The following is a 22060-nucleotide window of genomic DNA, read 5'->3' as shown; positions in this document are numbered from 1 at the left end:
AATAAATAGAATAAATAAATGGACATGAAATATTGATTGTGTAAATTACTTCAATACCATACACTTACTTATTATATAATGAGATCATTTTACACTTTAAATGTCATTATGATATATTATACACAAATATTAGACTGAAGAAATATGCCACTGACCTATCACAATCAAGTATTACAAATAGACGTGTAATAATCAAGGGTCCAAGAATCAATTACTTAAACTTAAATACTTACAGTATGTCCTACCAAAAATCTTTAATAATTCATCAACACATTCACCTAAACATCCCTCAGCTTACCTGAGAGACAATGGATGAATAATCAACCCCTTCTACACACACACACATCACATTAACATACAGAAACACACGTAGTGTTGAGTCAGGTCTGGTTGAAATGTCACTAGTGAACGTTCTGTCGAGTTCTGTGATGTTTATCTGTGTGTGTGTGTGTGTGTGTGTGTGTGATGTCACAGGTGTAACGCAGAGAGTTTATGCAGGGAAGTGTCTCTGATTTTATCATCATGGGAACACCAATGCAGAACACTTAACAGTCTTGGAAATCAACCTAAGGCCGCACACACACACAGCGTGAGAAAGTAGCAATACGTACCGTGTTAAACCAGAACTTGACGATGGGAGCATGGTAAAAAGCGTAGAATTTGCGTGTGATGGGTAATCGACGAGACCGAACGTGGACCTCTGATTCACTTTTTATTTCTGCATTTTCATTCATACAAACTTCCTTAAACACATCCTAAAACACACACACACACACACACACACACACACACACACACACACACACACACACACACACACACACACACACACACACACACACACACACACACACACACACACACACACACAGAGGATGGTAAATTCAGTGAAATTCTGTACAAATTTACAAATGTTATTGTGTAAGAACTCTTTATGCTGACTGCACAACAGAAATGTCTTTAAAGATTTACAGTTCTCTAAGTAACAAACGCTAGTGTACTAAAAACATGATCCCAAAATACTGGCTCAGCTCAGTAAAGGCACATTATAACATTTAATCCATGCTAAATATTTTATCTGTGTCATTAGATTTTTGTATTTTTACCATCTGTATGTCATCAGTGTTCTGGAGGTTATGTTCACTGTCCTCCATACTCTGATGGGCGTCTTGTGACTGGGGAATATGTGACATCTCCGCTTTGGTCTTGTACTCCAACAGAAGGATTGCCGGCGGAACAAGTATACTCAAAATCACCTTATAAAACACAAATGTACACAAAAACAAATAAGTGGATTTACAATGGCTTATCCCAATACAAAATATCTAGAGAGAAGTGTGGCCAATATAATACTGATAAATAGAGATGTATTAACAAAACAAATTCTATATTATGTTATATTCAAAATATCCAAAAATATTTGGAAATACACGTTATCATTGAGCTTTTCTGTGAGTAGATTTTGGAAACTGAAACTAAAGGAGAGTTAACATAAATAGGCCGATCAGACAGTTTTCAGCCAATGATCGATATAGTATATCAGTTTATCACTATTTACAGTCGAAACTTAGGCTGACAACTCATGCGGTGGCTGTACCTTATACCAGGAGTTTTTCCGCATGTTTAATCGTCCCATCCACATGTCGGACAGCAGCATCTGCGTACAAGTGTGAGCCACGAAGGTTCGGAGCCTTGATGACACGGCCAGTTTCAGACAGGTGGAGTTACTCCAGTTCTTCAGTTCATATGTCAGCAGCTTCATGGCCATTGTCTCATCCTGCCTGAATGACTGATCCAACAAATCCACAGCCAATGTGCCAAACTCACTAAAAAAAAATATACACTTATTTCATGCAACACATTAAACTGACTTCCTCACAAAACATAGTAAAGACACTGTTCTACCCCTGTCTAAAACATTTTATATTTGGTTCTGCCTCACTTTGAGACTCTCCTTCAGACTCGCTTCAGGGTTGCTGCTGAGTTTTTAAAATAAAATGTAAGACCTTTATCAAGACCTTTATCAGGAGCAAATAAAATGAATAGTGTATCCTCATACTAAAATAAACCCACACAATCTCAAAATAAATCATGCATCACAGACTCTTATTTAAAGGATATAAAATGTGCTCTTCTACACTACTAATAATCTACAATCTATTACAATATAAAGTAAACATTGTCATATTTCATCAACACTATATAATATTCATCAACAGTTGATCTTTAGTGATAGTGTGTCATACATTTCCAATATGGCTTAATGATTGTGAACTGCTCTGCAACAGCTGAAAACACTCACAAGCCCCCGCGTGCATGAAGAAAATACAACACTGACGCGTTTTCTCTTTGACAGATGCAGTGCATGCATGCATGTATTCTTTTGAAGTTTGATAATCACATTAGGTCATATCACGATTCCTGTCTTTCTGCCCCCAAATTTGAACCCTCTTTAAATAAAATTTAAAGTTTAATTTATGTTTTATTTATGACTTCTGTTATATTATTTAAGATAAGTCTTTTTATGACTGAACTGAATTTAAGACATTTTAAGACTTAGGATTTGCGAGAACCCTGCGCTTCAGACTCGGTCTGAGCCTCTAGCTCGGACTCGCTTTGCGCCTCTGCCTTAGATCCGCTCATAGCCTTTGCTCCGGACTCGCTCGGAGCCTCTGCTCCGGACTCGCTCGGAGCCTCTGCTCCGGAATCGCTCGGAGACCCTCTGCCCTCGGACTCGCTTTGAGCCTCTGCCCTCGGACTCGCTTTGAGCCTCTGCCCTCGGACTCGCTTTGAGCCTCTGCCCTCGGACTCGCTTTGAGCCTCTGCCCTCGGACTCGCTTTGAGCCTCTGCCCTCGGACTCGCTTTGAGCCTCTGCCCTCGGACTCGCTTTGAGCCTCTGCCCTCGGACTCGCTTTGAGCCTCTGCCCTCGGACTCGCTTTGAGCCTCTGCCTCGGACTCGCTTTGAGCCACTGGTTCGGACTCGCTTTGAGCCACTGGTTCAGACTCGCTTTGAGCCTCTGCCTCGGACTTTAATTGCTCCCCTGGCGGATGGCAGCGCTGAGGACTCCTCGACATTAGTGATAGTGTGTCATACATTTCCAATATGGCTTAATGATTGTGAACTGCTCTGCAACAGCTGAAAACACTCACAAGCCCCCGCGTGCATGAAGAAAATACAACACTGACGCGTTTTCTCTTTGACAGATGCAGTGCATGCATGCATGTATTCTTTTGAAGTTTGATAATCACATTAGGTCATATCACGATTCCTGTCTTTCTGCCCCCAAATTTGAACCCTCTTTAAATAAAATTTAAAGTTTAATTTATGTTTTATTTATGACTTCTGTTATATTATTTAAGATAAGTCTTTTTATGACTGAACTGAATTTAAGACATTTTAAGACTTAGGATTTGCGAGAACCCTGCGCTTCAGACTCGGTCTGAGCCTCTAGCTCGGACTCGCTTTGCGCCTCTGCCTTAGATCCACTCATAGCCTCTGCTCCGGACTCACTCGGAGCCTCTGCTCCGGACTCGCTCGGAGCCTCTGCTCCGGACTCGCTCGGAGACCCTCTGCCCTCGGACTCGCTTTGAGCCTCTGCCCTCGGACTCGCTTTGAGCCTCTGCCCTCGGACTCGCTTTGAGCCTCTGCCCTCGGACTCGCTTTGAGCCTCTGCCCTCGGACTCACTTTGAGCCTCTGCCCTCGGACTCGCTTTGAGCCTCTGCCTTGGACTCGCTTTGAGCCACTGGTTCGGACTCGCTTTGAGCCTCTGCCTCGGACTTTAATTGCTCCCCTGGCGGATGGCAGCGGCGAGGACTCCTCGACAGCGCATCCCTCCTCCCTCCCGGGTTTTGGCACCACTGTAACAGTATAAGGACGGGCAAGGAGGTGGGAACCAGCTGAAATGTAAACTTAAACTTTAAATGGTAAACTTAAAATCAACATAAACAAATGTGCAGCGCAGCCGCGTGAGTCTCTCTCCAATCGGCGCCTCCGGCTGCCCCTTTATTTTGCTCTCCCGCTGATAAGCTGATTCAGCGTTGGCCATCACGGCCCGGCCACACCCTCCTCCTCGTCACATTGATTAAGCCTCGCTTTGGGTTTCTGATTCAGCCTCGCTTTGGGTTTCTGATATAGACTTTAAATATCTGATTCAGACTCACTTAGAATACTCTTTCAGCTCCTCTGAGGTATCGTCCACTACATCGCTCTTCTTGGACTCGTAGCCCATCGAGCGCATCAGCTTGCAGGCCACCAGTGCTTTGGCCATCGACTCCTCTCCATGCTGCCAGAAGAACAAAGACATCTTCTGCCTCTTCATCAGCACGGCCCACACTAGCAGCTCGTTAAAGGGATATGGGAAACGACGCATCTCTGGGTCGTCGATGTCCACTACTTCCTCTTTACTTTTCTTCTTCTGCTGCTCAGCAGCTGAATCCAACTAAGGAACAAAAGCAAGAACTTGAAGATTAAAGTAGCAGGTAAGCAGAAATGACAGAAATGTTCAAACACTGTGAAGATGGTTTACCTTTGGTTTGTAGGGTTGTGCGGTCTTAATGAAGTGATTGTGTCTTGTTTTCTCTTTCTTGTCAGCTTGAATGCTGAAGGACTCATGAGCACTATTGGCCATGTGTCGCCCTGACCTCTATCAGAGACAGTCAGAGACCATTAGATCTTTAATTATGGGTCAGAATACATGTTTGACTTTTTTATAAATAAAAAAAAAGTAGCATTTCATCAAATCTTTATTTACCTGACCGTTTCCATGTAGATTGTTGTAAATTATCCGGAAGCGTTTCCGTGTGTAGTTGCACCTGTACGTTCCACCCATGAGATACTCAATAACCAACCCAACATCAATCAGCGTGATTTTATAGTTGGGTGGGAGGTTACCCTATAAATAATAATAATAAATAAAATTGAAGCAGAAAACTATTTAATAAATTGTTTCAATTTACAGTTTTTGTTAGTCTTAGCAGGATTACCTGTCTTACGTCTTTCACCAGGTGGTAAAGAGTTGGATTTGCTGGCGTTTGTTTCTGTAAGAGGATAAAAGTTTAGACTTTCAGACTTTACCATTCAATTATAGTCAGTTTACAAGTCAAGTGTGTGTGAGAGTGTGCATGTACCGTGTTGTACAGCTCCTCCAATCTTGAAATTGTGAGGAATCGATGCATACTGACTCCGTTCTCTATAAGCAGTTTAACAAACTCAACACGGTCCATAACCAACGCATCCAACATTGCCTGCTCAAGAGAACCCACCTACACACACACATTCATATTATTTTCACAAATACTGTGACAGTATGGCTGCTGCTTATATATCAATGCTTAAAGAACAAAAGGGTATAAAAATAGTAATTCTCATGTTGAACAGAGTATGCCAAAACTACAAACTAGCATGCTATGTCTTTCGTATCCAAATGTATGCATGTGCAGCCCTCTATCTATGATGGTAATACCATGGTAATTTGATAAATATATTGGTGGAGGCTAATTACATATTAATGTACCATGTTATTGAAATGCCCACAAAACCATGTTCTTTGTACCTTGATACTTTTTGTTAGTGCATCAACATTTTTTTAACATATCATTAGTCTTTGGTGTGACCTCTGCTTGGTCATTGTATTTACTAAAAACACAAAAAATTGTTTCTCTCATTGTTGTACAGCGGTGACAGTTTCTGACAATGTTTATTTGCATACAAACACATGGTCACGAACCAGCAACTGTTGTCCGTAAACAAACACGTGATCTTTAGCAATGTCCACCCTGTCCCACGCCAGCGTCAGGACCAGTTGATCAAAGGCCGATGCATTTGTGCCTGTGAACACAACACACACACAGATGCTTATCTCACAGGAAGGTGTGTTTATTGGTGCGTTTGTCCCGAGGGAAAAGATGTTCACGAGACAACAGCCCCATTACAGATTCACTCCTGCAGCACTTTAGAATTGACAACATGACAATGAGAATAAATGATGGTCTAACAAGAATGAGATCAACATGGTTTATTTAGACTTTGACAGAGTCATTCTGAGATGGAGGTAAATGTTTGAGCATCAAAATTGTTTAATCTACTGAAAGACCCAGAGCAGGATTCAACCGGTTTAATTTGCTGCTGAGAGTGTATTTGTGTGTGTGGTTTTAGCTGTAGTTTGGGGACAAATTTGTCCTCAGAAGTGAGCCAAATCTGACAATACCTCATTTTGGAGGCATTCAGGAATGTCCTCACAGGTAAATATGATTCACTAATAGAGTAACCAATGTGTTTAGGTTGTCTCTTCGAGGTTGGGTCAGGATTTGAGTTTGGGCTAGTTGTTATCATTATAATTAGCTTTATATAATAACAACAGAAGTCTGGTATGTCCTAATTTCTTTCATTTGCTAAACAGATGAGAAAACCTCCATTACAAAGAAAAATATATACACAATTACTCACACACACAGTCAACACACTGACCTTTGAGAAGAGCTTTTAGAATTGCCACATCGATGTCCTGATGATCCTCAGAGCCCACAGGAAACACTGTTATCTGTCATTCACACACAGGTTATTAGTTCATGACACTTTCACATCCAACACTCTTTTTGATCTGAAGTTCTGCCATGTGTCAATAAAGATTAAATATTATTAATAAACTTATGGATGTGTGTGTTTATTTACCAGTTCTTTACTCTTCATGCACTCCATTAGTGTTTGAAAGAGGTGCAGTGCATCACTCTGACTGAAGTTAAAGGTTTTCTTGATTGTAGCGATGATTTCGGCCTCAACACCATCAGGCAATGCACTAAACACACACACACACAAATGTACATGTTTCAGTCTATTAACCAAATGCCTTTTCCATTTTGAGACAAATTTTGTATGATTTTTAACATTCTATTAGATAAAGAATGTTTTAAGTGTTAATAAATTGCACTGTGCAATTTAATGCTAAATTAACAAAACATTTTACACTTTACAACGAGGTTCCATTCGTTAACATTAGTTAATGCATTAGGTATCATGAACTAACAATGAACAATTTTGTTTTTACAGCATTTATTAATCTTTGTTAATCTTAGTTCATAAATATACATTTGCTCATTGTTAGTTCATATTAGTTCATAGTGCATTAACTACTGTTAACAAATACAACATTTGATTACAACAATGTACTAGTATACAGTGTGTTGACATTTTCAAAAACCAACGGCTTCTACACAAAACTGACATTTGAAGAGCTTTTCCTACTGACAAACCAAGCAAAACATAAGATAGCATAAGTGGGATAAACAAGACTTTTCCTTGCAGTGTTCACTTCCTAAAAGAATGATGTCATTTTGAAATAATTATTTGATTCATGCAACAGTACATTATTTTAATAAGGGGGAATATGCAATTGTAACGGTTTACGCATAGCCTGGGGACACAACTTTCAAGCCTGTTTCAAAAATGTATTATGTCAAGCAAAATATAACACACACACAAACAAAAAAGGCAAAGATCCCCCATAAGTGCTGTTAGTGAGCACCTATGAAGGCCGGAACGGTACACGAGGGGGTGGGTGGCCAGCACCATGCCCAACCGCCTGTGTCTCCCCAGTGGCGATGTTTTACACACCGCACCAGGTACTCATTTTAGGCTGAGTCGACCTAGGGGAGGCCCAGGACCGGTTCAGATAATCGTCACTGGTGTTGGCCATGAGCAGGAATCGAACTCGGGTCGCACACACACACACACACACACACACACACACACACACCACTAGATTTCCTTATATTTGTTTTTAATCAAAAAGTGCATTTTTGCAAGGTCAAGCTAGAAACATGGGATGTGGTCAAGCTGAAAATCTGCCTCCTCATGATGAAAAATAAATTAATTTAAACAATTCAGTGGATTTTTATTAATGTATTCGGAGAGTAAAAGTTGGCATCTGCTATTCATAGTTAAAAAACGCTATTTACACACATGTGGTAAATGCAAGGGTACGTTGGCTACATGCAAGGTGCTTGTTAAGTAGAATGACCCATAAACTGACTCAAACACACACTTTTGTGCTGTGTTGTATGCGTGTTTCATACCAGTCCGGCTCTGTCTGTTTGTGGACGTATGCCAGTATATCTGCGGCGCGGCCCGTTCCCTCACACACCACCACAGGCACAGGTGGTCTCTCCTGCAGATACTCCAAAACTGTCAGGATCACATTCGGACCACCTTCGAAAATCAGCGCCACCACAGGAACACCCTGACCAATACCTTCACATAAGCACAAACACACTTAATTTATTTTGTGTACAAATATAAATTGAACCAACATAGGAATTAATATGAAAATCTTAATTAAACAAAAAAATCTATTGTTCTAAAATTTGGAAAATAGTCATAATTAAAGAATGCGTTGGTGTGACCTTTTCATGGGTGCATAATAACAGTGATCGCAAGATAATAACTGTCGTTTGACTAAAACTGTTTGGGGTTGAAAAGTGAGTGTTGCCTCACGTGCGTGAATCCTCTGCAGGTTAATGTGTTTCTCCAGCTCTCTCCTGAGTTTGACTTCCGCTCCATATTTCCCCACTCTTCCATCATCCACCAGGATAAAATGAGAGTGGAAGTTATTCAGCACATTCAGTTTACTGAGGGGATTCAACAAAGTCTGATACGGCGCTACAACCTGCACACACATACACACACACAGAGGTAGACAAGTTAGCAGGCACACAAAGAGAAGAGGACTGTGTGTGTTTACCTCTTAATTTTCTTTGGAAAAAAGGGTTAATAAATGGGCCAAATGTGTGTGAGACAACATGATATAAATAAATCGCACATCTCTTCCGATGAGGTCATTCCTGTTTTCGATCACTCCCCAGGGTGCGATTCCCAGTGTGCAGATCTTCCGCGCTGATCGTGACAGGTGCTCTTTCAGCGCGTTGCCCACATGTTTGGCCACACCTGAAAGCAGTGGAAAACACCCACAGTCAGCGGTTTACAGATGCCCATGACATGTTCTAGTTGGTCACGGCCTCACGACTGTAACATGCATGTTCAGCAGCGTGTGTGTGTGCAAACACTAATAAAATGCATTGGCCTGATCTTTTCACTCAAATGACTGTCATTATAGTTCTTGAGTTAATCCTGTAACTGCAGCTCTGAACACACACACACACACACTGAGTGTGCTGTCTGTACAGCAGGTAACATGTCTGCATGTCGGCATCTATGGCCATGATTTCCAATTAATGTGTGTGTGCGTGTTTTGAGTAAGTCTATTGTCATTGTAATTAGCTTTATATCAAAAACAATAGAAACAATATACACTCACTGAGAATTTTATTAGGAACACCTGTACATCTACTTGTTCATGCCATAATCTAATCAGCCAATTGTGTGGCAGCAGTTCAGTGCATAAAATCATTCAGATACAGGTCAGGAGCTTCAGTTAATGTTCACTTAAACCAGCGTTTCTCAACGGGGGGCGTTTGGACAGTGTTGGGGGGCGGTGTGAACGAGGCAGCAGAGAGGGGGGCGCTCAGGCACAAATGGGGGGCATTACTCAGAGGTACTCAACAGGCGGCCTGTGCAAAAATCTTTTCAGCTCTTCTCCTTAGCCTACGTCTTCGTCTTGCTCGGATTACTGCTGCCACTTCACCAGGAGGATATGCCAGGAGAGCCGCTTCCTAAGTTACACATGCTTTTAAGAGGCGGAGAATTTTCAGCACAAAATAGAGGCGCGCTTTCACCGGCTTTTTCTGTACATAACGCGGAATACATAATTAGGCGCATAATTAGTGCTCAGGGCTCACACTAATGACCGTAATTAATTAAAAAAAAGTGGCTGTTTTTGACGTCGTTTTTCTTCGGTTCAGTTCAGGTGGCCGAGCTGTTGTCGTCTTTGTTCGTCATTTGAAATCAAATGACCGCTTGTAGGCTATTCAAATTTGAAGCCTAGTATATATTGCCTAATTGAGTGCGCGAACGACCGCTGCTTTTTCATTGGCCATTTAGGTTAGTTACGTTATTGTTCACGTGACTGGTTCATCTTAAAAAAAATTGTGTGAGCCTGAATTTGTTTGAATTTCTAAATACATTTGCAATACCTTTCAAACAATCCATGTGTTTTTGCATTTTTTTCCAAACACAACATTACTCAACTTGAGGCTTTTATATGTAGTTTAAATACAATAAGAAACTTCTGTTTCAGTTTTTTTTTTTTTTACCAAAAACTCAGGCTTCAGGTATCAGTGTTGCAATTGTTTGGCTGTAATAGTATTTCTGAAGTGTTTTTGTTTTTTTTGGCGTTAAGAGGATCATGAAGAGGTCAGGTTGAGAACCACTGACTTAAACCATCAGAATGGGCAAAAAATGTGATCTCAGTGATTTGGACCGTGGCATGATTGTTGGTGCCAGGCGGGCTGGTTTGAGTATTTCTGTAACTGTTGATTGTTCACACACAACAGTCACTAGAATTTACTCAGAATTGTGACAAAAACAAAAAACATCCAGTGAGTGGCAGTTCTGTGGACAAAAATGCATTGTTGATGAGAGAGGTCAACAGAGAATGGCCAGACTGGTTGGAGCTGACAGAAAGGCTATGGTAACTCAGATAACCACTCTGTACATTTGTAGTGAGCAGAATAGTATCTCAGAATGTACAACATGTCGAACCTTGAGGCGGATGGGCTACAACAGCAGACGACCACATCGGGCACTTTATTAGAATCATAGTGTTAATAATAAATCCTCATCCTCATTTATTCTCATTTAAATAGCTAAGTAACATGTCTGTGTGTATGTATGTTTATGGGTGTGTGTGACCTGTATTCACTCCTCCGGTCAGTATCCAGGCCCCTGTGGTTACAGCAGCTTTGATGAGTCCTTTTCCCATTACATGTTTGATTCGAGGGTGCAGGTCAAAGTTTTGAATTCCTCCATGAACGCTGATGACGATCTTCGGCAGCTCCATCTTCCATTCCTTCAACATGAGCCGAAGAATCGCTTCTGGACGAGAGTCATACGAGAGGCGCACATACTGCAGGGACAAGGCCATGACATCACTTACATCAGTCTATCACAACACTCCATGAGCCACAGTATTAATCTGTTCAATACAGCTTCAAAATCTACACAATTGCTGGGCAGTAATTATTTTAAAATGTAATCAGAAATGTGTTTTTTATTACTTAATAATATTTAAATAAATATTTATATTAGTTACTGTATATAAAATTATATATAATTAAATATAGTTGCACTGATTATAGAAATAATATTAGAAAATGTAAAAGACTAATAAAAAAAATGTATATGAAAAAATCCTGCTGTTGAGCAGTCTCAATGAACATCAATGTACACAACAGAACATTGGCCTCATTAGCCCATACGGACTACAGATCTGTGAAAGGCCAGTCATACAACTTGATGTACAGTCTCTAAAACTGTTCCACATAATACTGATCTTAAAAATAGGCAGCATACAGTGCATACTGTGCAGTATGTAGTACACTAGTGTTCCATTTCAATGTGTTTGTGCATGTTATTGTGTGTGTGTTTGAACCTTGGCTCTGTATGAATGGGATCCACCCTGGAAGTTGATGACTCCATACGCATCAGTGGGACTTTCCTCCGTATGTTTCTCCACAGACCACTGCTCCAGATCTGAAAGCCCCCCATCCGTCAGCCGCACGTCTGAGTATTTCATCGGCAGTGTGGCCGTGAAGCCAACATGCTGACGAACCAAACGGCCGCAGCAGCATCTACACAAACACACACAAAAAAAGAGTTCACATCAATGTGAATGGAGAGTGAGACCGGGAGATGAGAATGGTGAGGGTCATCCCCTGTCATTGTTTGTCTCTAACAGCTGTTTGTCACTGAAGTGAGAGTGGAAACGGATTTAAGAGCGAACCAGACGCCAGTGTGGGAGAGAGCCACACACACACACACACTCCCAAAGACTGTGATGGTTTTCAGTCTGCTGTAAAGCAAGTTTTGAGTTGTTAAAATATTTTTTAATATATCTTTCAGTTAGATTTTGCCATCTCCTGCTTCCTCCTTTAGTGAAGAGCTATGAACTTTGTGACAATCACAAAACTGCTAAACACTCTTATCTAACACTCACCGCACAAGCTGCTGGCAGATTTGGCATCCTGGGAGGCATCTGCAAACAACAACAACATGTTTGAGATAAAGTAGCAATCAATATACACAACTAAATGTCTACGAGTGAATTAAACCTGTCAAGAATATGTCCAAGACACTTTTCATCTAAAATGAAAGTAAGGGAATTGAGCGTGGTACCTGTGGGGGTCCTTTGACACAGGCAGTATATAGACACATTCCCTCCTGGTGAAAGTGCTCTCTATCCAGGACTTCTGGGACTGTAGCGGGAAACCAACAGGGAAATTCATAAGAAAAACAAAGGTTTAAAAACTCTTCAGTGTAGTGCTTGACAGTGTTTGATGCTTTTCAGGAATGTAACAGTAATATCAGGTTAAACGATCAGAAACAAAAGTAATCAAATGAAAATAAAACTACTTCAATTAATGTACTATATTACAAAACGTCAGGAATGTCATAAAATATCGATATATTGATTATTGTTCGGCACGTTATTTTCTCAATAGGTTTTTGAGGCATCAATATCTTAACATTAGTCCATATTTAAATTAGAAGTGTAAATGAAATGTGTGCTTTCCAACTCCCTGTCAGTTGGCCTTCTGTTTAATGTAGTCAGGAATAGTCACGTGACGCCATGTGAGAATCAGACATGTGAAAGGCGAGTTCTGTGCACTTTGCTAGTTTTAACAATTTTAATGACACAAATCAGTGAGATTTTATACAATCTGTTCCATAACTGTTCTAGGAGGACAATGTGTCAAAGAATTCAAAATCCTCGGGCTCTAGAGATATTTTTTTCCCATTCTGTAAATAGGTGAAATGGATGTGTCAAGATTGTAAATCCTCATTCTAAAAGACTTTCAAATGATTCACATTTGCTGTTTGTATTGTAAGGTTTAGGGCTAGGTTATCTGCAGTACTCCAAATAAACACAGCACATGAATGTTGTCACCAAACAGGGGTTACATCTAGACATGAGCCCTGAAAACTACATGAAGTCATCCAATCACAATGGTGCTAGACGTTTTGAGGAATTTCTTGCTAGCTTTGTGTGAAATATACATATGCCGGTCAGTGAACAAGAATCTGTGGATTTGCTGTCCAAGCCCCGAATCATATATAAAGATGCAACATTTGTTCCAGTCTCTATCATCGTAGAGGATTGCAGCTGCATCAAACCCTCTTCTCCACGACTGATTCAACCACCTCACTTTAACACCTCACAAGATCAACTAATATAACAACTTTACAGACATCGTCATAGTGTCGCTGGTCTGTTTATCTTCTTCAGGTTTTTTTAATTAAATCAAGCTCAAATATCTCCAGCAAGAGTCCCTTTGCGGATTTAACAGCAAAGAATTTTTAATTAAATTTCCCAGAGTTCACTTTTGTTTTCAGCCCACTCACAGCAGCAACTGTTCTGCAACAGTGCAGCCCGAACAATCTTGAATTTACCAAAGAGGATTATACATATATTTGAGTAGATACAGTGAAAATTTTATCATTTTAGATTTAGTCGGTCTACCTCATACTCCTCATCTTCATCCTTCTGTCGCAGCAATGAGTAAAGAAACATCACCAGACGCCACTGTGAGAGACTAGTTTAAACTAGTTAACATTAAATGATGTTTTCTCAGCATAGTTAATCAGCAAGAGGCCGTAGGGGGTGGGTGATGAATGTTTCTGAGAGTGAAAAAGAATATTAGAAAGAAAGAGAGAGAGAGAGGAGTGGGGGCTCAGATATATGAGGCAGTAACCAGGCACACTGGCATGTACAGAATCTCTCTACAGATTGGATATCTGTGTCATGTGACTCCAAGAAGAGTGCACATATTAAAATGAACGTTGCTTTCCAATTCTCACACTATCCATCCAAATAGTATATGAGATTTTGTACTATGGAAAAGGTATTCCAATGATTTTGTGTTTATGACTTTTCAGTTGTACAAAAGGAATGCAAAACCGAAGCCGTCACAGTAACTTCCTCTATATACCATAGTGAAACTATCTGTTAGAACAAAACAACCAATAGTGTGAGTTTGGGATGGGACTAACCAACCAATGACAGATGGGATCAGTGTCCAGAAAACCTTGTTTGACAACAGTCATTATTTTTGCATTACTATGGAGCACAACAGTCTAGTTTCAGGTGTAAAAATCCCATTAATTTTTCCCATAGGGGAATTTCTTTTTAACAATAACTTATAAACAGACCTAATGTGAGCTTAGAAGTTGTTAAAGGAATGGTAGCCTATATACTCCTGTTGAAGCCATCAGTCTGGCTTATTTCAACCTCTTTTACTAACAGAATTCCTGGATATCTGCACTACCCATGAATCCAGAATGGAAAGATCCACCAATCAGAGAAGTGTTGCAATCCAACCACTGCAAATTAGTTCTGCGGTTACCGCCCACATCCATGACACAATGAGTGCGTTTTAGAAGTCATGCACTTTAAATGTCTGATTTCAGTCTGACTAAAGCAATCCTTCATCTTTTTTAAAATATCATGTAAACTCCTTAGTCCAACTGAAATCATGCAGTTTGTGCAAATTCGAAGTAACAAACAAAGATAGCAAGTTTACATTTCAATCGACAACAATAGACCTCTGCGTTATCCTCATGCTCCAAGAAACAGAGGTGTTGCGTGACCTGCATTTAACCCGGAAGTCAGACACAACAAATAGCAGAAAAGAAGAAAAGAAACAACAACACATGCGTATCATTCAGACATGATCTCCCCTATGTCCTATTTCCTTCAAAGACTTTACCATCCATTATAAAAACTTTGGAGGGCTGAAAGGTGTGGGGTTTAAAAATATAATTTATTTGAAACCAACCATATAAAACCTCATTACATTTAAATGCAAACTGCGACACTACAGATGTCGGTGGTATCATGACACAATTTTATGTCCCAATAATGGCATAATTTATTTCTACAAACTCAAAAGTATGTACTTTTTCCATTACTAAATTAAGCATGCAAATTGGGATCCAGCTACATCATTAGATCGTAGGACACAGTATGTGACTCCTCCACTGGGAGTGACACGAAACACTTAAACTCTCTGGACACTGACGACTGTTTCAGCTCCAAATGTATGTGGAGTGGTGGTGGCGTAGTGGGCTGAAGCACTAAACAGCAGAAGGTTGCTGGTTCGATCCCCACAGCCACCACCATTGTGTCCTTGAGCAAGGCACTTAACTCCAGGTTGCTCTGGGAGGATTGTACCTGTAATAAGTGCACTGTAAGTCGCTTTGGATAAAAGCATCTGCCAAATGCATAAATGTAAAATTTAAATGTTGGAGCACTTTGATTCATAATGACTACCACCCCTGGAGTCGTGAGTATGAATCCAGAGCTAGCTTCCTAAGCCTGGTTGCTAGTGAGGGTAGAGTCACATGGGATAGCCTCCTTGTGGTCGGTATAATGTGGTTCTCGTTCTCGGTGGGGTACATGGCGAGTTGTGCGTGGATGCTGCGGAGAATAGCGTGAAGTCTCCACATGGGCTAGGTTTCCGCGGTAATATGCTCAACAAGCCACATGATAAGATGCGCGGATTGATGGTCGCAGATGGTCGATTTTTCTGCTAACTCTATGAAGCTCAACACACTCAAACATAAAGCAAAAATGTCAAAGTCAACAGCGTCCCCTGACTTCATCAGATCATTAGGACATCATCAGATAAGACACATGACCCTGAAATCACAGTATGGAGTTTGTCCTGAGAACATACAAACTGTCTTCACAAAACCAACTTCCTGAGTCTTCATTCAATACCTTAAATACATACTCTACTCCTGTAGTCAAAAACAATGCAATAATCCCACAAGTTAGTCTGACGCAGTGACCAGAGGACATGATGGATGGTCAACAAAGAACCACTGGAGGTCAGTAAGAGTAACACTGTGGTCTGATAACAGCTGCACTCATGATCACTACACACATTCAGTCTGATCTCAGAGACGTCAAGTTACACAAGTGTCACTGTGCTCTAAAGACTCCGGCAATTCACAGAAAACACAAATCACTGTATCTGATAACTGTTGTGGAGTATGTTGACAATTTTGCAATATATTGCCTCCTGACCATAAAACCACATTTTTCATTCAAGATCCTTCATTTCAATTTTCCTCATCTTTAACTAAGCAAATGTCCTTTGCCAGTAAAGTCATAGTGCCTGACTTCACAATGCACACACTTTACACACACACACACACACACACACACACACACACACACACAAACACACACATATAGTGCCTATATGACGATGCATTACAGAACTTTGTAGATGTACATTTCTGAAATCCAATAACTAGACGTAGGTACTGTACACACTGAAGAGGAGCCACATGTGTCACTTATTCTTAATAAGTGTATTTTTGGAGTCTTGAATATTGAGATTTTTTTACATCATTGTTTTTATGTGAATAAATAAAGGTAAACTTCCAGTTTCAGCATTCTTTGTACTTCAGACCTTTGTTTGTTGGACAAGAAAAACTAGCTTTATAGTGTGACGCACATTTGGTTTTCGAAAATGCAAAATGGGTACAATTTAGCCACATTTAGAGTCCCAAATCTCTGGGATTTAACCATATAGGGCATTAAAAATGCAGATTCAAAAAGGACAATTTGTTCTGAACCAGAATCTAAAAGGATATTAAGATTTCTTTAATAATGCTGGTATTTCTGAAGTAAAAAAAAAAAAAAAAAAAAAAAGGAAATTCCCTAAACTGGACACTCATATGCAGGAAATGTAATTTAATGAATACAACATTTTTCAAATAAGTGGATCCAACAGGCAAATATGTGGATGGTCCTGATCCTCACCTTCAAATCTAAAGTCAATCAGTCTAAACTCAACAGGAGCTCTTGTGTGTTTAGATTGGGTAAAGATTCTAGCTGTCCTATGTTTGTTTGTGTGTGTATCAGCTTAAAGCTTCTCTGGGTCTCGGCCAATGAAGAATGAAATATTACATTAAAGAGTTCGATACTCAAAGTCAAGTGAGTACTAGACTTTTTAAACATGATAGTCGCTCACAAATAAATTGTGTGCCCCCAAAATTTCCAGACAACATATAACAATATAAAACATACTAAATTAGTATGACCTTAAGGCTGGACAACTCATTGAACAAACAACTGAATAGCATCTAAATAATAATGAGAAGCAGAACATGCAGTCCAACACCAAACTAGTGTAGAAAAGCAGTCACTGATGTGAAACATGAAAGTGCTCAGAAACAATGAATCTTCCACAGGTTTCAACACCACAGTCACCATATTTGCAACATAACAGAGGTAATTCACCTCAAACCAGTTTCGCCACCCAGTATATGATTCATTTGACCTACAGGTGTTTGCTGTCAGGTGTTGCAAAGAATCTAGAAAATGACATTTTCACAAGCTGCTGGACCAGAAATGTTAAATCTAAGCAAACAAAGTTAAGTTTTATATTAAAAGGTATACTCAGTAATTTTTTAAGTTTGTCAAAGTGACTTACATTGGCTTACACTGACACATAATGTCCTGGATGCTGTATCATTAAAACACAGTATTTTTCAGTTTCCAATGCAGGGGCTTGACAATAATGACTGCCCGATGGCCCGGGGCCAGTGTGAGAGAGATTCGGGCCAGGTGCTAGTACTGTCACTTGATCCATTTATAACAATAGTGAGAGCAGACGACAAGCGAGAGAAAACAAAAATGAACAGGACTCAATATTGTATCTCAATATTGTAAACCAGCCATGCTTTTCCACTGACCTGAGATTCAAACGGTGACATAACGGGTTACTCTCTACGTGCTAGTTTCATGTGACTACCTCAAACATAAACAAACGTGCCACGTCACATTGTGTTTGTATACAGCTTTTACTCTTGTCTATGAGGACATATTTAAACAGACGGTTAATGGAATTCATCCTTATTACATTGTAATTACGTATTGTATGAACTATGGCTTAACTTGCCAAGTTCTGTAAACGGTTACAGTGGAATCGTTATTAACATTAGTGTAGCAGATTGTATTTTGTATTTGTATTTTTGCCATAGCATATAATAGTATTGATTGAGAATCCCACCGTTTTACTTAACAGATAGCAGCAATCTTTTTTTTGATTGCCAGAGTTGCTGGTCAAAAATCCCCTTACAGAACAAAACATTGCACAAAATAAGATGACAACAGTGTAAGAAAAGCTAACAAAGTTGGCAAATATAACAACTGACTGAGGTCAGCTGCAGAGGACACCACCGATTCACTGTTTATCACGAGCGTGACTGACTGAATTCAATGCCCCGGTTAGTTATCAGGCTGGTTGGTGTCCGAGACCAAAACATTGTTGCTCTGTCCACTGTTGCTTTTGCTTATGTCCTTCTGATGGTCCCTGTAATTCCTTAAGCATTTTTCAATTTGTTTATTATTTGGTAAATTGTCCGATTGAAGGCCTGCATCATTTCGTGCTGTATCTTCATTCTCGTAGAGTATTTTTCCTTTCAAACTCTCTAGTTTATCTTGGATCTTCGTAAAAAGTAGAGCACTCGTTTTGCAATGTTACCTCAATGCTTTTAATGTCTGATAATTTTGTTGATTTTTTATTGTTGTTATAGAGGGAAGAAGTACGCCTTGCTTCAGATGGCAGCTACCTTTGTTGTTTGGGAAAAGTTGAACATGGTGACGAAACATTATCCCGCCCTTCATTCCTCGGCATAAACGGTTCCTGAGAAGAGACCTGCAAGCTTTTAGGGCCAGTGCGGAACCAGGTTTTCTGCCCTGCAATGGCCTTTTCTGCAGTGGAACAGTTCGAGAATTCACACCGGCCTAGGAACAGGCACCACGTTAGTGGAAAAGTGCTAAAAGACACGCAAACGCATAAATATACTTCTATCGGGAAGACACGCAGGCTTGAGTGAAGTTTGAAATGCCATTACCTCCCGTTTATTGATGTAAAACGGGAGGTAATGTCTCTCTCTATGGTGTAGGCCCCGTCCGGCAGTCCGAGGGAGTTGTACCCGGAACCGTCATGTCCAGCCGGAGATAGGAGGCAGGGGCGAGGAGCCTACCCCCCTGCGGGACAGGGCTCAACTGGTGGTGGTGGAGAGGTGGAGGTTGCAGTGTTAGCACACCGAAGCAGCAATGTGATAGATTGTGAGCGGACTTATAAAGCAATGGCTTACGTGCGATTGGCTAATGATGTGATGATGTACACCTGCTGGTCTTCCCGCTAGAACTACGCTCCACTTCCATTGGGCGCGCCAAAGCACAGGCCCTATGCTCACTCGTTTCAAAGTGTCTTAGCAGCAGCAATTCCCAAAGTTTAGAAAATGGCTAGAATTTCATAGCGGGATAGCATGTATTGCGCAACGTACATTGTTACGTTTCCTCATTTCTGGACTGTACAGGTATTTTTGTTTTTGTGTTTCGGGTATCAGTCAGTTTTGGCCTTGTTTGGGTTGTCTAATGTTATGTTTATATCCACATTCTTAATTCACAGATTAGGCCTAATATCTACCTAATGTATATTACATGACACAACCGATTTAGTCGCAAGGTGTCATCTCTCAGGGATTCATATGTTCATTACATTCAGCCAAAATCAAATCTTTAACTCTGTGATTAAATCTGAAAACCCATAATTTACTCCACAGAACTCTTTGCTTAAAAACACATGTAAATGGCAGGACAGCTGAGGTCAATATGATGCATTTATGAATTTATATCTATAAAGCACTTTACATAAGGCATAAATAATATGTTTCAAATTATAAATGTGATACAATTTTAGGGGAAATTGTGTTAAAAAAAACGTATATATAAATATATAAAATATATTTAACTTCAGCTTTTTAAGCCATGATGGTAAAAACAGCTATTTTGCATTTTTGTGTTGGGGCCAGTTAACATTTTGGCAGGGCAAGTAAAAATCTGAAGCACTGGCCCAAACGGGCCAGTAGAAAAAATCCTTAGCGTTGAGTCCTGACAGTGCCATTGTAGGAATTCACTATGCACAGAAAACCAGGATTAATTTAATCCATGAATGAAAGTGTACAATAACAGGGCAGTTTCTGCAATTAAGCAAGTACTATTCAGCTGGTCATGTGATGCTAGCATGACTGCCCCCATGAAGGCACCCCTGCCCCATGCATAATATAAGAGCTTTTATAAAGTTACTAATATAACTGAACTCTTCATCTCACTTGAGTTGCCATTATTTTATACATATGTTTCAAAATGATGATTAATTTCTTTAGAGGTAAAACTTTTTAAATGAGGATAAAAATACTGAGTGCACCTTTAATGTCAAATTATACATATAAACTCAGCAAAAAAATGTAATTAACATCCTCTCGCTTTCAACTGCTTTTATTTTCAGCAAACTTAACTTGTGTAAATATTTGTATGAACATAAAAAGATTCAACAACTAAGACATAAACTGAACAGGTTTCACAGACATGTGATGAACAGAAATAGTATAATGTGTCCCTGAAAAAAAGGGGGGGCAAAATCAAAAGTAACAGTCAGTATCTGGTGCAGCCACCAGGATGAGTCTGCAGGAAGGGTACCGCATGAGGGAGGAGGATGTCTTCTCTGTAGCGCACAGCGTTGCGATTGCCTACAATGACAACAAGCTCAGTCCAATGATTCTGACACCGCCCCAGACCATGACGGACCCTGCACCTCCAAATCGATCCCGCTCCAGGGTACAGGTCTCTGTGTAACGCTCATTCCTTCGACGATAAACGCGAGTCGGACCATCAACCCTGGTGAGACTCGTCAGTGAAGAGCACTTTTTGCCAGTCCTGTCTGGTCCAGCGAAGGTGGGTTTGTGCCCATAGGTGACACTGTTGCGGTGATGTCTGGTAAGGACCTGCTTTACAACAGGCCTACAAGCCCTCAATCCAGCCTCTCTCAGACTATTGCGGACAGTCGGAGCACTGATGGAGGGATTGTGCATTCCTGGTTTAACTGTACCTGTCCCGCAGGTGTGATATTGGGTTGTACCGATCCTGTGCAGGTGTAGTTACATGTGGCCTGCCACTGCAAGGACGATCAGCTGTCCTTCCTGTCTCCCTGTAGCGCTGTCTTAGGCATCTCACATTATCAATTGCAATTTATTGCCCTGGCCACATCTGCAGTCCTCATGCCTCCATGTAGCATGCCTAAGGCAAGTTCACGCAGATGAACATGGACCCTGGGCATCTTTCTTATGGTGTTTTTCAGACTCTTTAGTGTCCTAAGTTATTATAACTGTGACCTTAATTGCCTACCGTCTATGAGCTGTTAGTGTCTTAATGACCGTTCCACAGGTGCATGATCATTAATTGTTTATGGTTCATTGAACAAGCATAGAAAACATTGTTTAACCCTTTACAATAAAGATCTGTAAAGTTATTTCGATTTTTGGAAGCCAACAAACAATAAAGACTGTGTCCAAGTGTACATGATTTTTGAAGGCATCCTCACTATGCAACATGTTTCAAAGAATTTTGCAAAGAACTCTGTAGGTAGTATATACATAAATATATACAGTTGAAGTCAGAAGTTTACATACACCTTAGCAAAATACATTTAAACTCAGTTTTTCACAATTCCTGACATTTAATAGTAGTAAACATTCCCTGTCTGTTAGGATCACTTCTTTATTTTAAGAATGTGAAATGTCAGAATAATAGTTCAGAGTATTATTTATTTTAGCTTTTATTTCTTTCATCACATTGGATCTCAGTGGGTCAGAAGTTTATATACACTGTGTTAGTATTTGGTAGAATTGCCTTAAAATTGTTTAAATTGGGTCAAACCTTTTGAGTAGCCTTCCACAAGCTTCTCACAATAATTTGCAGGAATTTTGGCTCATTCCTCCAGACAGAACTGGTGTAACTGAGTCAGGTTTGTAGGCCCCCTTGCTCACACACGCTTTTTCAGTTCTGCCCACAAATTTTCTATCGGA

General features: G+C 40.2%; 1 protein-coding gene across 2 annotated transcripts in view; it reads right to left on the bottom strand.

Moving 5' to 3' along the window:
• The window catches only part of LOC127622871 (transient receptor potential cation channel subfamily M member 7-like), a 37910-nt gene that overhangs the window by 13096 nt on the left and 2754 nt on the right, over positions 1-22060 (bottom strand). For both annotated transcript variants that reach the window (XR_007968019.1, XM_052096989.1), the window contains exons 2-19: positions 12287-12366; positions 12108-12146; positions 11544-11742; positions 10805-11018; positions 8817-8941; positions 8492-8663; positions 8074-8248; positions 6674-6797; positions 6470-6542; positions 5730-5830; positions 5131-5265; positions 4987-5040; positions 4755-4895; positions 4530-4646; positions 4165-4442; positions 1598-1826; positions 1107-1256; positions 612-755 (exon numbers count right to left, since the gene is read on the bottom strand). Coding sequence is in view for 1 of the 2 variants with exons in the window: in XM_052096989.1 (XP_051952949.1) it covers positions 612-755; positions 1107-1256; positions 1598-1826; positions 4165-4442; positions 4530-4646; positions 4755-4895; positions 4987-5040; positions 5131-5265; positions 5730-5830; positions 6470-6542; positions 6674-6797; positions 8074-8248; positions 8492-8663; positions 8817-8941; positions 10805-11018; positions 11544-11742; positions 12108-12146; positions 12287-12366 (2550 nt within the window). In the remaining variant the exon portion in view is untranslated. The remainder of the gene's footprint in view (positions 1-611; positions 756-1106; positions 1257-1597; positions 1827-4164; positions 4443-4529; positions 4647-4754; positions 4896-4986; positions 5041-5130; positions 5266-5729; positions 5831-6469; positions 6543-6673; positions 6798-8073; positions 8249-8491; positions 8664-8816; positions 8942-10804; positions 11019-11543; positions 11743-12107; positions 12147-12286; positions 12367-22060) is intronic.

This window comes from Xyrauchen texanus, chromosome 29 (assembly GCF_025860055.1).
Source record: "Xyrauchen texanus isolate HMW12.3.18 chromosome 29, RBS_HiC_50CHRs, whole genome shotgun sequence".
Taxonomy (NCBI): Eukaryota; Metazoa; Chordata; class Actinopteri; order Cypriniformes; family Catostomidae; genus Xyrauchen; species Xyrauchen texanus.
The sequence above is the reverse complement of the archived record's forward strand: the minus strand, read 5'-3'. Positions and strand labels throughout refer to the sequence as shown.